The sequence below is a fragment of the Toxorhynchites rutilus genome, chromosome 1 (assembly GCF_029784135.1).
Source record: "Toxorhynchites rutilus septentrionalis strain SRP chromosome 1, ASM2978413v1, whole genome shotgun sequence".
In the NCBI taxonomy this organism is placed as follows: Eukaryota; Metazoa; Arthropoda; class Insecta; order Diptera; family Culicidae; genus Toxorhynchites; species Toxorhynchites rutilus.
The window spans coordinates 128,821,877-128,837,168 of NC_073744.1; the positions used below are offsets into that span (position 1 = coordinate 128,821,877).

A 15,292-nucleotide genomic window follows, 5' to 3' on the forward strand; every position below is an offset into this window, starting at 1 on the left:
ATCCCCATACTTTCATGTATTTGCATTGCCGATTTCCCCAAGACTGCTTGGTTATGATGGTGTGTTGGGGAAACCGTAAATCGGGCCAATCAAAACGAAGTAGTTAGGGCGTTTAGATAACGCTTAACATGTTACAGTTATTCAATTGTTTATCTAATGGAAAATAACATTTTATTAATTGCGATAGAAGCGTAGAAACATTCCCTATCAATTGATGCAAACATCTTTCCGATCCAGTAAGAAATGTTCGAGTTATAAACATTCGAAATCTTTCATTTTTTCCTGCATGCTCTGTGTTTAGGTTTTCATTTTAGACCCCCCACCCCCCCCAATCTCCGGTTAGACGTAGTCCCACGTCAGAAGTGGCATCAAATTGTCCATCAAACATAGAGACGAATGAACTCTCAGAGTTTAAAGTCTCTCTAATTCAATACCTTCCTTCCTTCCATCAAACACGTACAAAAGGTCGATGAAACGATTGCAGGGTGCCACTAATTGGGGTCGATGGTTGACAGTATATTTGAGCCAATCTTGGCAAGCAGGTTGCCAGAGCCCCGAATGTAACCATCAAATAGAAATAAACATCGATTAGCGCATTGACCGTCCCCTCGGATCGAAACCGCTCTCCAAAAATCGACGAAATGAATTCAAATTACCAACGGAACTGTCATTCTCGATTCTCACTTCTGTGGATTGGTGTGTTGCAATTGTACCGCATCTGTTTCACACTCACACACATTCCGTTGCGCAAGCAGTATATGTGCGAACGTACGAAATCCGAAATCCGCATATGTTTGCTGTGGCTGCTGATTTTATTCGAAACGCCTCGCTGTTGGACCAGTAGCAGCGCTCTACTTGCTCTCAAAAAGACGACGTCGACGACTATTCCGATCCTCCGCAACTTCTTGGGCTGTCTCGTGTAAAAAAGCAACGAACTTTGTTTTACGTTTTCTTTCCTTTCTCGATTTTGTGTTCTCTCGTTCCGAGGTAAGTTTGTCCCCCGGCGATCCGTCGTGTGTTACGGAGTTTTCGTGTCTCGAGTGTATGATTCACCGTTTTTCCGGCCCTGTTCCGGAGAACCCGTGAAACAGCCTGAAAAGTGAACGAGAGCGCAGTCCGGAGACAGCAAGTGAACCATCATGAATAGTATGGAACCCATGGAACCAAATACAGAGTCGTGTGCTAGTGTAACTCAACTGTAGAGCAAAAAAAAAGGGCCATTGTGTTAAGCAGTGGTAGTTTACGGAAAGGGAGCGCGAGCTGGATCTAGTTTTCCATTTTCGTTTAGCTCGACATTTGAACGAAAAATTAGTGTGTGATTTAATCTCTATTCAAGTTTTTTTTCGCCATTGTAAAATACTACATCCAGATTCTGAAATATCTATCTGCAGAAAATAGGGCGGAAAATTTATGTTGTGTGCTACCGACAAGTTTTCGTTTTGTCATATTTTAATTTTTTTTCTCATTTGTTCTATTGTTTAAAAATTTTAACGTGTTCGTTGTGTGTGCCAAATCCGTAGAACCGGAGCCGGAGTATACGTGTTGAGGACTCATCGCAGAATTCCAGCTGAAAACAGTCGGGTTGCCCACCTTGGCTTTGTTGTTGGGACGGCGGAGAAAAAAAAATAAAATTAATGTCAGAAGCAGAGTTCCAGCCATTGCATTTTTAGTGCACCCCACATTCACGAGTGGATAAATCGAAGCAAAAGATTACGACAGAGTGAAAAGAAGCAGCAGTAGCAGCACCAGAAGCAGATTGTGGTTGCTGTGTTTGTGCGGTGAATCAAAAAAAAAAAGTTAGCCGGAGGAAAAAGGCCGTGAAGTGTGTTGTGGAAGAGGAGAGTGGTTAGATAGAAGAGAGTGTTCGAAGTAGCGGAATAGAGTTACTAAAACCTTGCACTACACGCTGAGGAAGGTAAAAGGGCATGGATATGTTCGAGAAAGGAAGCATAGTGAATATCAAACGAAGCGATGGTAAGTCAGAGCATTGTTTTGGATTACTACCGTAAATTGATACACTTTTCGGGCAGAAAATGTCGTTAACTTGCGTAAAAGCATAGACAGTTTGACATCTGCTTCCGCATGATTCTCTTTGAAGAGAACAGTGCCAGAGAACGATTCGGGCGGAAGGATTGCCAGAATTGTTTAAATCTAATCTCGTTTCAGTAGTTCTAATCCTGATATACAATCCATCACTCTAAACAAGATTGCAAAAAGTTCGTATTGTGTATTCATATTTTACTGTTGGTATACTGATGTTTGCTGGAGAGATTTTCAGGATCTTGTAAGCAGATCGCACTCCACTGTTGGGCGCAACTAAAAGCTCTCAAATTTAATTTACTTTGTTTACTAGCTGACCCGGCAAACTTCGTCCCGCCCAAAATAGATTTTTTGATTTGAATACTTTCAAACATCCACGTTTTCTTACTGAGTGAACGTTAGTGAGTCCAATCAATGAACTCTTCATTGATTGATTACCCTTTGACCCTTCACGATTTCCTTTTACTTTAAATTGTCTAGTACTTATACAAAAATTCGTCCTTATAATATAAAATTATTTTCAGACACAATTCTCGTTCTCTCCGTTGCATGGAATTCATGTGCTCCCTTGGCCGAGTGGTTAGCGTCACAACTAACATGCCGGGTGTTCGGGTTCGATTCCCGTTCTGGTCGGGGGAATTTTTCGTCAAAGAAATTTCCTCCGACTTGCACTGTGATCACGCGTATTCTAGAGCTTGCCACTCAGAATGCATTCAAGGCGTGTTACTTGGCATAGAAATCTCAACTAAGTACTAATAAAAATGACGCAAGTAATACTACGTTGAGACGGCGAAGTTCCTCTAGGAACGTTAGTGCCATTGAAGAAGAAGAAGAAGAAGATGGAATTCATGTTTGATACAGAGAATATTACAAAATAAAGACAGCTCAAATTGGACCATTCCTTCCTCGGGTTTAGGGCACACCAACACATTTGGCCTTCCATTTTTGTTTATATAGATAGAAGATATAGGAATGCGTTATTCTGTCTGAAAATCTTTTTCCACTTTCGAACAAAAATCAATTTCGTTAGCGCCAACATCAAATGGACTAACGACGCTTATTATGATGTAATTTTCGAACATGTGGGAATTCAATTTTCCAAACTTTCCGACCTTCCTTCAGAGTTTTCCGAAAATTTTCCGGTTTTCTCTCTCCACTATATTGATCTACGGGAAGAGACGAATACAAAAACATAAAGAAGGCTAAAATCGGACCATCCCTTCTACGGGTTTTCCGCTTACCAACAGATTTTGCCTTACATTTTTATTTATATAGATCTCTAAACTAGTTGACCCGGCGAACTTTGTCTCGCCCAAAATTATTGTTTTGATATAAATTCTTTAGAACAAATTTCTATTTTTTTCTCTTCATAACATTGTTCTATGGACAGAATACAACAAAATGAAGACGGCTCAAGAGGGACCTTTCCTCCTTCGGATTTTGCGATTAACGACACATTTGGTTTTCCTTTTTTATTCATATAGATAGGGAAGCGTTATTCCGACTGAAAATCTATTTCCACCTTCAAACAAAGATCAATTTCATCAATGTAATTTTGTATGTATGTAATTTTCGAATATGTGTGTAGTAAATTCACTGAATTTTCCTAACTTCTTTCAAAGTTCTCCGAAAATTTTCTGATTTTTCTATACCCAATATTGACAAGACAAATACAGTAAAATAAAGACGATTCAAATCGGACCATTCCTTCGTCGGGTTTTGCGCTTAGCAACACAGTTGGCCTTACATTTTTATTCATATAGATAGATAGATAGATAGATAGAAGATATAGGAGTGCGTTATTCCATCTGAAAATCCATTTCTACTTTCAAACAAAGATCGAATTCGAACATTGAATGAACCGACAACGCTTATCATGCTGTAATTATAAACCATATGGGAAATCAATTTTCCGACCTTCCTTCAGAGTTTTCCGATTTTTCTCTCCATAACATTGATTTACCGGCAGAGACGAATACATCAAAATAAAGATGGCTCAAATCGGATGATTCCCTTTCCGGGTTTCGCGCTCAGCAACATATTTGGCCTTATACTTTTATTTATATAGATGATTTTCTTTTCACAATTTGTATACGTTCTATCTAACCAATATTTCCATCACATTCCAAATTTTCCTCCGCTCTAGTCTTCAATGCTTTAAATTCATTAGTTCTCCAAAAAAAACTTCTTATATACGCTAGATACAATTAATATGACCATAATATAAATAGTTGATTTTAAGTTTGACATATTTTTTCGAATTTTCTGAAAATCTTTCATCTATGCGACCCATCTTAATAGTCTTCTGCCCTCGCTGAGGGAACTCTCCTTGGAAGGCCAAAGGAGTTGTCGGGCCTGATCACGAACGTCAATTCACGATGAAACCGAAATGATTTGTTTGCAAGGTTAAACACACTTCATTTCGTTTTCACCTTGAAGTGACGTTCGTGTTCAGATCCGTCATGTTGCCCGGGCCACAAAATTGCCGGATTTAGTAAAAGATCTGGCGTTGGAACTAAGGCTGGATGGACACGTCGATCTGAACGACTTAAAGAACACAAACCTCTGGTTCAAGCGGTTTACTGGCTCCAATAAGTTGCAACCCGTAAACCATATTGTTCTCCTGGTGCCAAAAGCGATCCATAATCTCTCGACTCAATTTCCAGTCCATAATTCCAACGACCTTCGGGTCTAGAAGAATCCTTGGTGGTTGTTCGATCCGGTAGACATGAACAATAAGTACAGAACCTCCAGTTGGTGCTTCCTGGCTCGGTTACTCTGACGCGATGCACGTTAGTGTCCTGGAGTTTACCACTCCTTCACCATACACCATCACTGTGCCTGCTAAAGAATTCTGCCAGTAGAATTCAAAACCGCATAGATCTCAGCTGTTTTGTTCTCGAGATGTTGGCATCAAAAACATGGCCGCCTAGAACGGAGCTGCATCCAACAGAAAAATTTAAACCTCAAATGTCATTAGTAGTAGTGGTCGCTTTATATATGGCTGATTGCGTTTGCCTTGTCACACTTGAAGATGCAGAAAAGTGTTTGAATGACGGTGGGTCCAGATACACGGTTTGAACCCGGTAGACATTACTGCTTATTTCGTACTGTTGTGTTGTTTGCGTGCGAGTTGTATGTTGTAATCAAGTGTAGCCATCAGATTACATTTTGACGTAGGAGTACGTCTTTCATTTCTGTATCGGGATGTTCGGAAACGAGAGCGTGACGCTTGAAATACAAGGCTTTGAACGTTCATAACTCTTTGACGGGTGAAAGAAGTGGTATGAAAACCGCTTCATTCGGAAGATAAAATATCCAAGATTGAAATGACTCATTGATCCAAAAATTGTTTCAATAGTTGATAAACTGCTTCGAAACATACTCTCGAAATAACTACAAATACATATAGCAATCACCTGAAATAATATTTCAGTCGCGATTGAACTGCGGTTGAACATGATGCATGATTGCGACGCTAATCTCTCTGTTTCTATTTTGCTTTCGTATGGAGTGGTCTAGGAAATTTTTTTACCTGTGAATGCACCCGAGCGAAGGTTTCTATACTGGTCATGGTCATGGTCATAAACAATCTCGTGTATTCTCACGAAAACAAAATGAATTATGTATCAAATATCTTCAGATGCTGTTTCAAAGTCACTCAATCTCATCGGTTCTTTTCAGGACCACAAATAAGCTGTCGGATTCGATCAATTTCCGGATCGAACCGTTGAAGTTTGCTGCTCAGAGGAATGACCTGAGCTCATTGAAGTTCTTCGACTGTGTCATTCTGCCCATTGAGACGCCCTTCTCTGGATCAGGTTAGATGCCGTTAACGTTGATGATGATCGGATTTCAGATTTGTAGAAATTGCATTTTTACGGTTTTAAGTGGAAAACATACTCCTCTCTGTTGATGCTGTAGATGATGATATCGTCAAGAAAACCATCCACACGTTATAGACCTGTGATGATTTTACTCATGAGCTGCTGTAAGGTACACCTGGTACGGATTTTCCTCCGGGGGGCAAGCATTTGTTTCAAGTCTGCTTGGTATTAATGGTGTCATACGAGCCAAAGCCAAGCTGAAGTGTCATGGTGAGGTACGGAACTACGTCACGAATCAGCGGTCATTCCGTCCACAAGGAACTTGGTTCACCGAATAGATGTTGGTTGTTTGCTTTTCTTCCTTCTTCGGCGGCGGCGAATGTTTGTTTACCCAGGTGTTTTGCTGGACACGGCTCCAACCGAAGTACCATAGACTCAACAGAACATACCATCCTGTTTAGTTTTTCTGACTAACAATCACTGGTTGGACACGTAGACTCGTTGCTATATTTCGTTCATAATCATCGGGTCGTGCTCGGGAAGATACCTTATATGATAGCAGGTTATTGTCGATTTCATTAAGTTTTTACTGCAGGGAAGGATGACTACATTGCACTGAGCGGTGCGAACCACCGGTATCTTGGTATCTCTAGCAAAAGCTCACTTTCCGAAACTTCCAGTATGTCAAGCCCACGCTATCAGATGCGGATAACATGTGTCGAGCTTGAATTGATTAAAACATTTCGACTACTTCTTTAGACGAGTTTGACTGCTCTTGTAATTCCCGATGAAAATGACCAATGTATTCCAACATTCCCTTCTAAATTGTTAGCCAGGAAAGTCATTCGTCTATCTTATATATCTTATGAAGAATTTTCCATTCAGAAGCAAATTCGTAATCGTTGGATTCTAAAGCATTTTGAGATGAGTCACCTCGCCTTCGACTGATCCTTCCTTGCTGCTTTCTTTTTTATTTTTGTATAGAAACATGAAAATCGAATTTTCTCCGGTTTGGATTGTTCTTAAAGCAGTCACGACTGTTAACAAAATCATGAATCTAAAAAGGATACTTTAGATAAATTGTCGACTCGTGTTTCAGATGATGATTTATTCGAACAGCAAACTCTCAAAGCAATCTGTAATGGTTTGAAAGGGGAAACCTAAGATAACTAAAACTTCAGAAATGTATCAAATTTGATTCTAATTTTGAAATAATGGTAATATGAACCTACGATGGTTTTTGTGGATGGATTCGTCAATAGTGACGTCTTCTATGTACAATCCTACTAATTTATCGGATGTTGAGTGATATATTTTCTGGCATAACTGTCATATGATCTGTCGTAATGCCTTGTTTGCAACGAGGCGCACCAAACTATAACGTGAAGAAAAATTTACATCTACGTCGCACTGTGCGCATGATGCTATCCAAACTCAAAACAACCTTTTCTCGGGTATGGTCATGATCGAGCAAATATACAGACCGCATTTAACCTTCAGCCGGAGTGAATTTTACATAGGTGTAGTAATAGAGGTAGTAGCCACATGCAGAGGTAGCAGAAGCAGGAGCAGCAACCAGCGACAAATAATCAACCCGGACGCGGGGAAACAACATTCCGTAAATGGGGATCCTCTTTTGCTGGTAGCCGCTTTGGCGGTTCCTCCGACGCGGCACATCGCGCCTCGACTAGGGTAAATATAGCACTGGCGGTTCGTGACTCACGCATAACCCGATGCAGTGCTGCCAACAAACTTGTTAACAATTTCGATATAGCGGAAGCTATATTAATTGTTGAATATAATTCCGAAATCCAAAGAATAGTGATTAAGATTTTGAAATAAGAAACTAAAGTACGCGGAAATTCACGTTTTGAAATCTTCCGTTGAAAATAATCAAAAGCTTTTCATGTTGAGACTTGATACAACTCTTGCACTCGAACTTTCATTGCGTTACATTTTGGGTTTCATAAGCATTCAAATATCATTGTTTGTTTGAATCTTGTTACTTTCAAATTGATTTTTTTTTCGGAAAAAAAATGCAAGAAAATCTTTGAAAAGGCAGAAAGAAAAAAATCTTCCCGATATTTTTGTTCACTACGTTCACACACACCATGATAAAAATTATTCGTAAAATATTCCAAAACTTGAGAGCTTAAGCTTTAAAATCATGTACATCCAATCTTCATGCGTCCATTCTATGTACAACAAAAATTGTATTGTATTTGTAACTAGCTAACCCTTGCGAACTTCGTCTCGCCCAAAAATAATTTTTTGATATGAATTTTTTTCAAACATTTACGTTCTCTCACTAATCGAACGTTCGTGGGTTCAATCGTAGAACTCGGCGATCGTCTAATTGTCTTTTTACAAATTCCTCTTATTTTAATTTTCCCATTACTTCTACCAAAACTTGGCATTATAATATAAATTTATTTTCAGGCATAATTTTCGCTCATGGTTCTAGTTTCACTTGCAAATAACATGTTCCTCCGTTACATCGAATACATGTTTTATACAGAAGAGTAAATTTTCATTTATAATTTTCATTTTTAAAGCGCGTTCTTCCACCTGAAAATCTATTGCCATTTTCGCTTCACACCAATGGAAGGAAGAAGTGCAATTTCGCAAACACGAAATCCAACTGGACTTACAACGATATCATTGTAGAACATATTTGAATTATTTTACGAACTGTTTCTCGAAGCTTTCCAAAATTTCAAAATTTTAACCATAACATAACGTTGATCTTTTTGTTTTCACATCTGCATTCAAAGGGCAGCAAATCTCTTGAGTAGCCGTATACTGTATAAACTGTAGAATAAATTTGCCGTCAAGTGATTCACCGTGTGTTTAAGTTATATTTAATGCCCTAATATTTAACCGAAGTAATATTTTTCATCATCACAATCGCATTTTTACACAAGATTGCTCGAAGCTAGACTTTTATCTTTCTATTTCTTATCACGTTACTTTCTCTTAATCATCGCTCCGGTGTTCTTGATAGCTTGCTTCTGTTCTCTTTCTTTTTACTTTTTGTCCCGTCTTTTCTCGCGTTCTACGCATGGGAAAGGACATTGCGAACGAATCTTCAAAACTGCCTCAGCTCTATCCTCGGTCATTGATCCCTATCCCTGAAAAAAATGTGAAGTTACAAAAAAATTTAAACTTCATAATAAAAAAGTTTATTGGTTTAGGCCTAGAGGCACGGACGGGATCGTGGCATAGGACTGTGATTGTGTGTAGTAATTGCATTTGAATTGAGTTTTTTCATTGTTCTAAATCTGTATTTTTTTTGATACATCAAATGGAAGCCCTGAAAAATATGTCTAAGTATACCCTTTCGAACTTTCGAATCAGCAGCCAGTTAAATTCATTAATTGCGTTTTTTACATAACCAAACAACATTCTCGATATTATGACATCATGGACAACAATTGCATAAGTTGTTAGTAGCAAGACCTACACGATAAAACGTGAATTGAACACGAATTGATTGGACAACAACCTGAACTTCAATCTAATAAAATCTCTATCAACGTTTAACTTTTTGAGCCAGATTCTCGTCAAATCTTTGGGGAATAGAATCATCCAATCTTTAAGATCATTCCTAGATCATCCCTCCATTGACTCTGACATCTTATAAATGCCTATTATCGGCAAATCGAGTATGATTCATCACATTGTGAGCTAACGCCAAATTGTAGGCAAAAATATTGCTCGTTGAGTTGTGGGAGAAAACGAGTGGCTCGTAAAATCGAATTGATTATCAAATTGTTAACTTTTTCTTACTATATTCACTGTTCATGTCTTAAGCAAAAAAAAAAGCTGAATAAATTTCCTGTCTATTAGTATACAGCACAACATATGTAGCAATAACGATTTTGAGTAATATGCGTTTGAAAACTATTAATGAATCGTTACATTTTTCGTAGAGTTACACCCTATATAGAAATTAAAGACATATTCCTATGTCAAAATACTTCTATTGCATACCGCAAAAGAATCAGAAATATGATGCACAAGCACTGGAGTAAGGAGCAACTGCACCAGTGAAAAACTTCATTTCTTGCCACAGGTAAAACAAACTGGTATCTGCAACATTACCCTGTCAGATCACATCGGCCTTTCGCCTTCCGTTCGGCGGTCAATCGGCTTTCAAGAGCTTCCAAAATATTCCTTAGGCTCCGCGTTGCTAGCACTTGTGGGAGCAGCAACTTGACCGGCAATGGAAGGATGTGACTCATATAGCAAATTCGTTTTTGTTCAGTTTCAACCCCAGCGCCACACTAACTGCTGTCAAAACTTTTTTTTTATTCACTCAGTTTCAACCCAGTTTCGCACTAGGTTCAACCCGAAAGATGTTAGTTTCGCACTGAAATGTTTCACGGGTTCACACTCGGGTTCACCAATACAACTATACTGAATTGTCAAGTTCCGAGTATTGTTTTGGAAAGTCTAAAAATAAAGACTATGAAAAAGGAAAACCTGCTGATTTTACTTTTGTATTATTGGAATCGTAATCCAATTCGGATTCTGATTTTGAAGAGTATACTCGCGTAGACGACATTAAGCATCGTGTGCTTTCATTGGGAGGCGAAAATAATTATGGATTTTCAGGTTAAATAAACATGCTTTCAAAATCAAAATTATGAATGAAAATTTACTTTAACGTTATTTTATGTGATGGAATAAGAGGGGTTTTTTTTTGTGAAATTGCTAAAACATATTGAACGTAAACAACTGTGTCTGTTGATGATTTTATATTATGTTAGTGATTATTTGTGGAACAAACAGGAAATGCATCGACAAATGGTTAAGTGAGAGTCAGGACTACATGTGTTAGGTAATCAAACAATATGAAGTAGAAATTTTCATTCAAACTTTTATATTTTTACACTGCACTTCCCCCTTCTGATTTGATAGAGAAAAAAATTACCTCCCAAGTACTAATATCGCCACCAGACGTCGACACTGCACGTTTGTCATCGCAAATATAAACAAATCAGACTATATAACGCACACCAACAAACCGCCGCGTTCGTGAATCTGAAAACGTTTTTTGACGTAGGACCTACGTCTTTCATTTCTATACCGGGGTGTAAAATCAAAGTTTCGAAAACGAAAGCGTTACGCCGGAGACCGAGATTTTGAGTGTTAATAGCTCCTAAACAACTGAACGAAATGGTATGATAAACACTTCATTCGAAAGATAAAATGTCTACGCGTTCTATACTTGTTACTTTCTGATCCAAAAACTTGTTTCAATAGTCTTAAATTTGCTTTCAAAATAGGCTTTTGAAATCACCAATCGGTATATAAGCGAGCGCCGCTCGGAAATCCACTCAGTTCTAATTGAACAGCGATTGGAGCATGTTGTCGCTGTTGTGGTGAAGCTCTTCATTTATCATGAAAGCGCGGATGAACGGTGTCACCAAGAGCCTGTTTGTGCATCTTAGGCCAGAAGGGAATCCATCAGGAGGAGAGTGATGCTACAAACGGTTCCCCGGGAAGATCTCGAAGCAGCCGCTACACACACACACATACACGCACGGAATTCTTTCAGTTTGGATCAAGAAAGATCCGGAAAATAATCTGCCAGTTCCTCTAGGAATTTAAAAATACATTCATGTGAAAGAGTTTATTTGAATGTTTTCTATCCATGTAACACTGTGACCAAATACATTAGGTTTTGTGATTTTTCAATCAATCGCAATCAACAGGATAGCTTCTGAAGATTATTCTTCCCCATCAGTAGGATATTTCCGTATCCAATATTGGATGCATAAAACCTTGTGCCTCCAACGTAACGCTCTCGTTTTCGAAGTTCTCCAAATATTAATTCATTCAGAATGAATTCAGATTCAACTTCATACAAATGATCTCTAAATCAACGATAGTCCTACGTCACCCTTGCGGTTATACCATAGATATAACCCACTTCCTGTTTTTTTATTACAGAGTCAGTGTGGCACTAATTCAGTTTGTAAAAGGAATTCGCTAATAGTCAACTGCGTACGGATTCCATGGGTCTATATTTATTTTCCTGAAACCGTTTTGGGCGCAATTTTTATGGCAGTAAATGCTGTTTTACATGCCTCAAAAAAAATTGAACAGAGATTTTACTTCAAATTCGTCTGAGCCAACTGATCTCTTCAAGGAGTGTTTCTTCCTATTATTTCCTAAGTTGTTCTGAAAGCTAACGCCTAGTGGTTGAGTAAGGTGGCCGGAATTAGTGTACAAATCAATCAGCAAGATTTCGGTACGCCGACAGAAGTCGGTCTTCATTAGAGTTAAATGGCTTTAGAATTGAATTAAAATTTCCTAGAAAATATTACTCATCCCACGCAGGAATATTTCGATGTCAAATATCAAATCAATTCTACAATCTATAATGGTATTGTATATTTTGCGAAGTTCAGCACTAACAAAACTGGCTGCACTGGAGTTTTGCCTTCTCCGAGCCACTTTCAACTGCCGACTTTTGCGCTGGCGTTCATCGTCAGTTGTGCGGAGCACGAACGGTGATCACACAAACACCATCGTCGTCAATGTACACATTGGACTGACTGACGGGCAGCTGACAGTCAGAAGACAACAAAAACAATAACATACACTAGAAAATGTTCGTTGTCTCCGATGGTTAACGGCTAACAGCTAACGGAAATGAACAAAGCTCTTTGGATAGTGGCATCACACAACGAAGGGAATTAGATATTGAAAATCGGCACGGCCAATAATGGATGTTTTTAAAAAATAAACGTGCTTCCGTTAGTTTATTTCAGAGAGTTTTCACACACATGTTTTAATGTATATTTAATCCAGTTGGGGATATAAACCGCGTTGAAAAGCTTCGTCCAGGAGCAAAGCACGACTACTACTGCTGTGGCTGCTGACACCCACGGATGTTTCGGGCGTTCGTTCGCTCGCTCGCAAGTTCCCCGCTCAGGGACAACCGGATCAACGACCACTACTAATGGTGTGGTGATCTTGTAGGCAAGCATTACTTTTCAAAGTATTGAGCTAAGTGATGCAAAGTTTCACCGCTTACCTTGCCGAAAACTTCCCAACTTCCAACATTTCATACCATTCCGAAAAAGCGAGTCGTGCGTCCTTCACACATCTGCTGCTGCGAGTGGACAATAAATTGCATCACCGGCGACTGTGCAATGAGATGGGATGTGCATTTTTGCAACATGTGCGTTGGCTAAACCCTCTTTTTCTTCCGTTACCTCTTTTCATACACTCCGTTGTGTTGGTGTGACACTGCTGCTGCTGCTGCTGCTGCTGTTGCTATTGGTGAAAACATCGCAAAAATGAGTCTGCCTCCGTGTGTTGTGATATAATACAAAGTTCGAGGAAAAATGCCACGCGAAAAAGAATGGAACTGACGCTGACGGGAAACGAAATGCCTCGCTAAGGCGTGACTCATTCACCACAAACGCGTGTAACCCCGGTTGGCAAGTTGTATGAAAAGTCTGAAGTTGGGTTTGCGAGGCTTACCGTTTTGACGCTGTGAAAGGATGGGTTTGAAAGTATTTTGTTGTGCATTTCGAGTTCCGGTGGTCATTAAACGGGGGCGATTTCTGCAATTTTACACATTAGAAGTTAATTGTAATGTTGTTCGTACAATTTTTGTCAATGGTAAAATTACAAAGAATCTTAACCCTTTGCGGACTAGTGTCGACATATACACTCTGTCCAACTTCTATAAGACCACCCTGATTCTATTTCGTTGCAACACAAACAGTTAGAATTTCAACAAGATACATTCATACATTGTAGAATGCTTAGAATAAAGTACATTTGACGTCAATTTCGTGCAAAAGAATTGTTTGTTTATTTATTGTGGTTAAATATGATAATTTCAGCTGTCAAGTTTCTATAAGGCCATTTCAAAATTCATAAGTATTACCAATGAAAAATTCCAAACTATTGCCTGATTTACATGTCAATAATTGGTAACTTTGCCATTTTGGGTTAATAACCTGGAAAATTCGTGTTGGCATACTATTTACCAAATTTTTCTGAACGGATTTCTCGTTATTTTGCTATTTTTCCAAAATTGCGAGCTTGAGCTCTTCAATCGTGGTGTACCACTTTTCTTCAGTGTAAAATCTGCGTACAAGGATCCTCCTAAGATTTTCAACAGAGTTCAAGTTTGGAGAGCGAACCAGTCAGTTCAAAAAATTAAGTTTTTGGTCTTTAATCCATTGATTAGTTTCCTTGCTGGTATGAATAGGATCATTGTTTTGCTGGAATGTGAATTTTTTGTGACGATATCCACGTAAAAACGATAGGAGAGGGGATTTCAGAACATGTATGTAATCCTTGAATGATGTGTAAGCTATCTTGAGCTTTCCGCTTGAACAAAATCTCGCCCAAACCATCCACGAGCCTCCATCAAAACTCAGAGTTCTGAGACGAACCAGCCCAGGAGGTTGAAAGTCTCAAAAATAAAGAATAAAAAAAATCCTGGTTGCCATCCTAGCAGTGACGAAAAAAGTTCAATCAGGGCCATCCAAATTGAACTTCTTTCGTCACTGGAGATAACCTAGCAATGTTAAAAGTAAAAAAATAAATGAAGAACTTTTCGTTGTGGTATATAGCAAAATGCATTCTTTTGAAAACGTTTTGAAAACGTGACATACCATGTCCTACTGTTGATTCATGTGAGCTTTGGCAAAACTCAGACGTCTTTCGATGTAAGATTGTGTAAGATTAGAAGCGCCCTTTCTAGCGCTCTTTATGTAAGGAATTTCTACCGAAATTTGACGAATTGTCTCCCGTGAAACGTTTAAGTTCAAAGATTGCTTTATTCGCATATGCGATTTTGAAGTATTCGTAACTGTTCTAACTAATTCCCGATTATCCCGGTCAGAGAGCTTCGATTTACGTGGAGTTCTGTTCTTTCTACCGTATCCATGATGATTCGTCAAATAATTGAGAACTACTTAATGGAATCGTCCAATCCGACGAGCAATTTCTACAATTCCAACATTTTCTTGGTGAAATGCATCGATTTGTTCTTTTTTTTCTATCCGTAAGCATATTTCCTTTCGGCATTTTCCAGATTTAATATTCAAACTAACTAAAAACAACGGAAAACATGACTGGTCCTATAGAAACTTAACACTTGAAAAATACAAACACATTTGTTTACGTCAACGCTTACACACGCATATGAAAATCATGCAGTATATGATAGTTAACAATACAAATACACTAAAATATAAATTGAAGTGTTTTTTGTTTACAATGACACAAAGCAGCAAGATCATCACCTGGTCTTATAGAAGTTGGACAGAGTGTAGTGGACCAAATCTTGCTAGTCTGCTGGCATCCTGCCATCCTGAACGAGAAGATACGCGTTGGAAGACTAGCCTAAAAAGTCGAGTTGTCTCTCAACGAAATTAGAGACTGTCTTT

The 15,292-nt window shown here is 38.7% G+C and overlaps 1 protein-coding gene across 2 annotated transcripts in view; it reads left to right on the top strand.

The window, feature by feature from the left end:
* The first annotated feature begins 767 nt into the window (after window positions 1-767).
* LOC129763652 (kinesin-like protein Klp10A) overlaps window positions 768-15,292 on the top strand; it is a 135,579-nt gene continuing 121,054 nt past the window's right edge. The window contains exons 1-2 of one of the 2 annotated variants that reach the window (XM_055762901.1): window positions 768-987; window positions 1,521-1,974. In XM_055762901.1, coding sequence (XP_055618876.1) covers window positions 1,926-1,974 — 49 coding nt within the window. In that variant the 5' untranslated portion in view covers window positions 768-987; window positions 1,521-1,925. The remainder of the gene's footprint in view (window positions 988-1,520; window positions 1,975-15,292) is intronic. The other variant, XM_055762902.1, reaches the window with a different exon arrangement.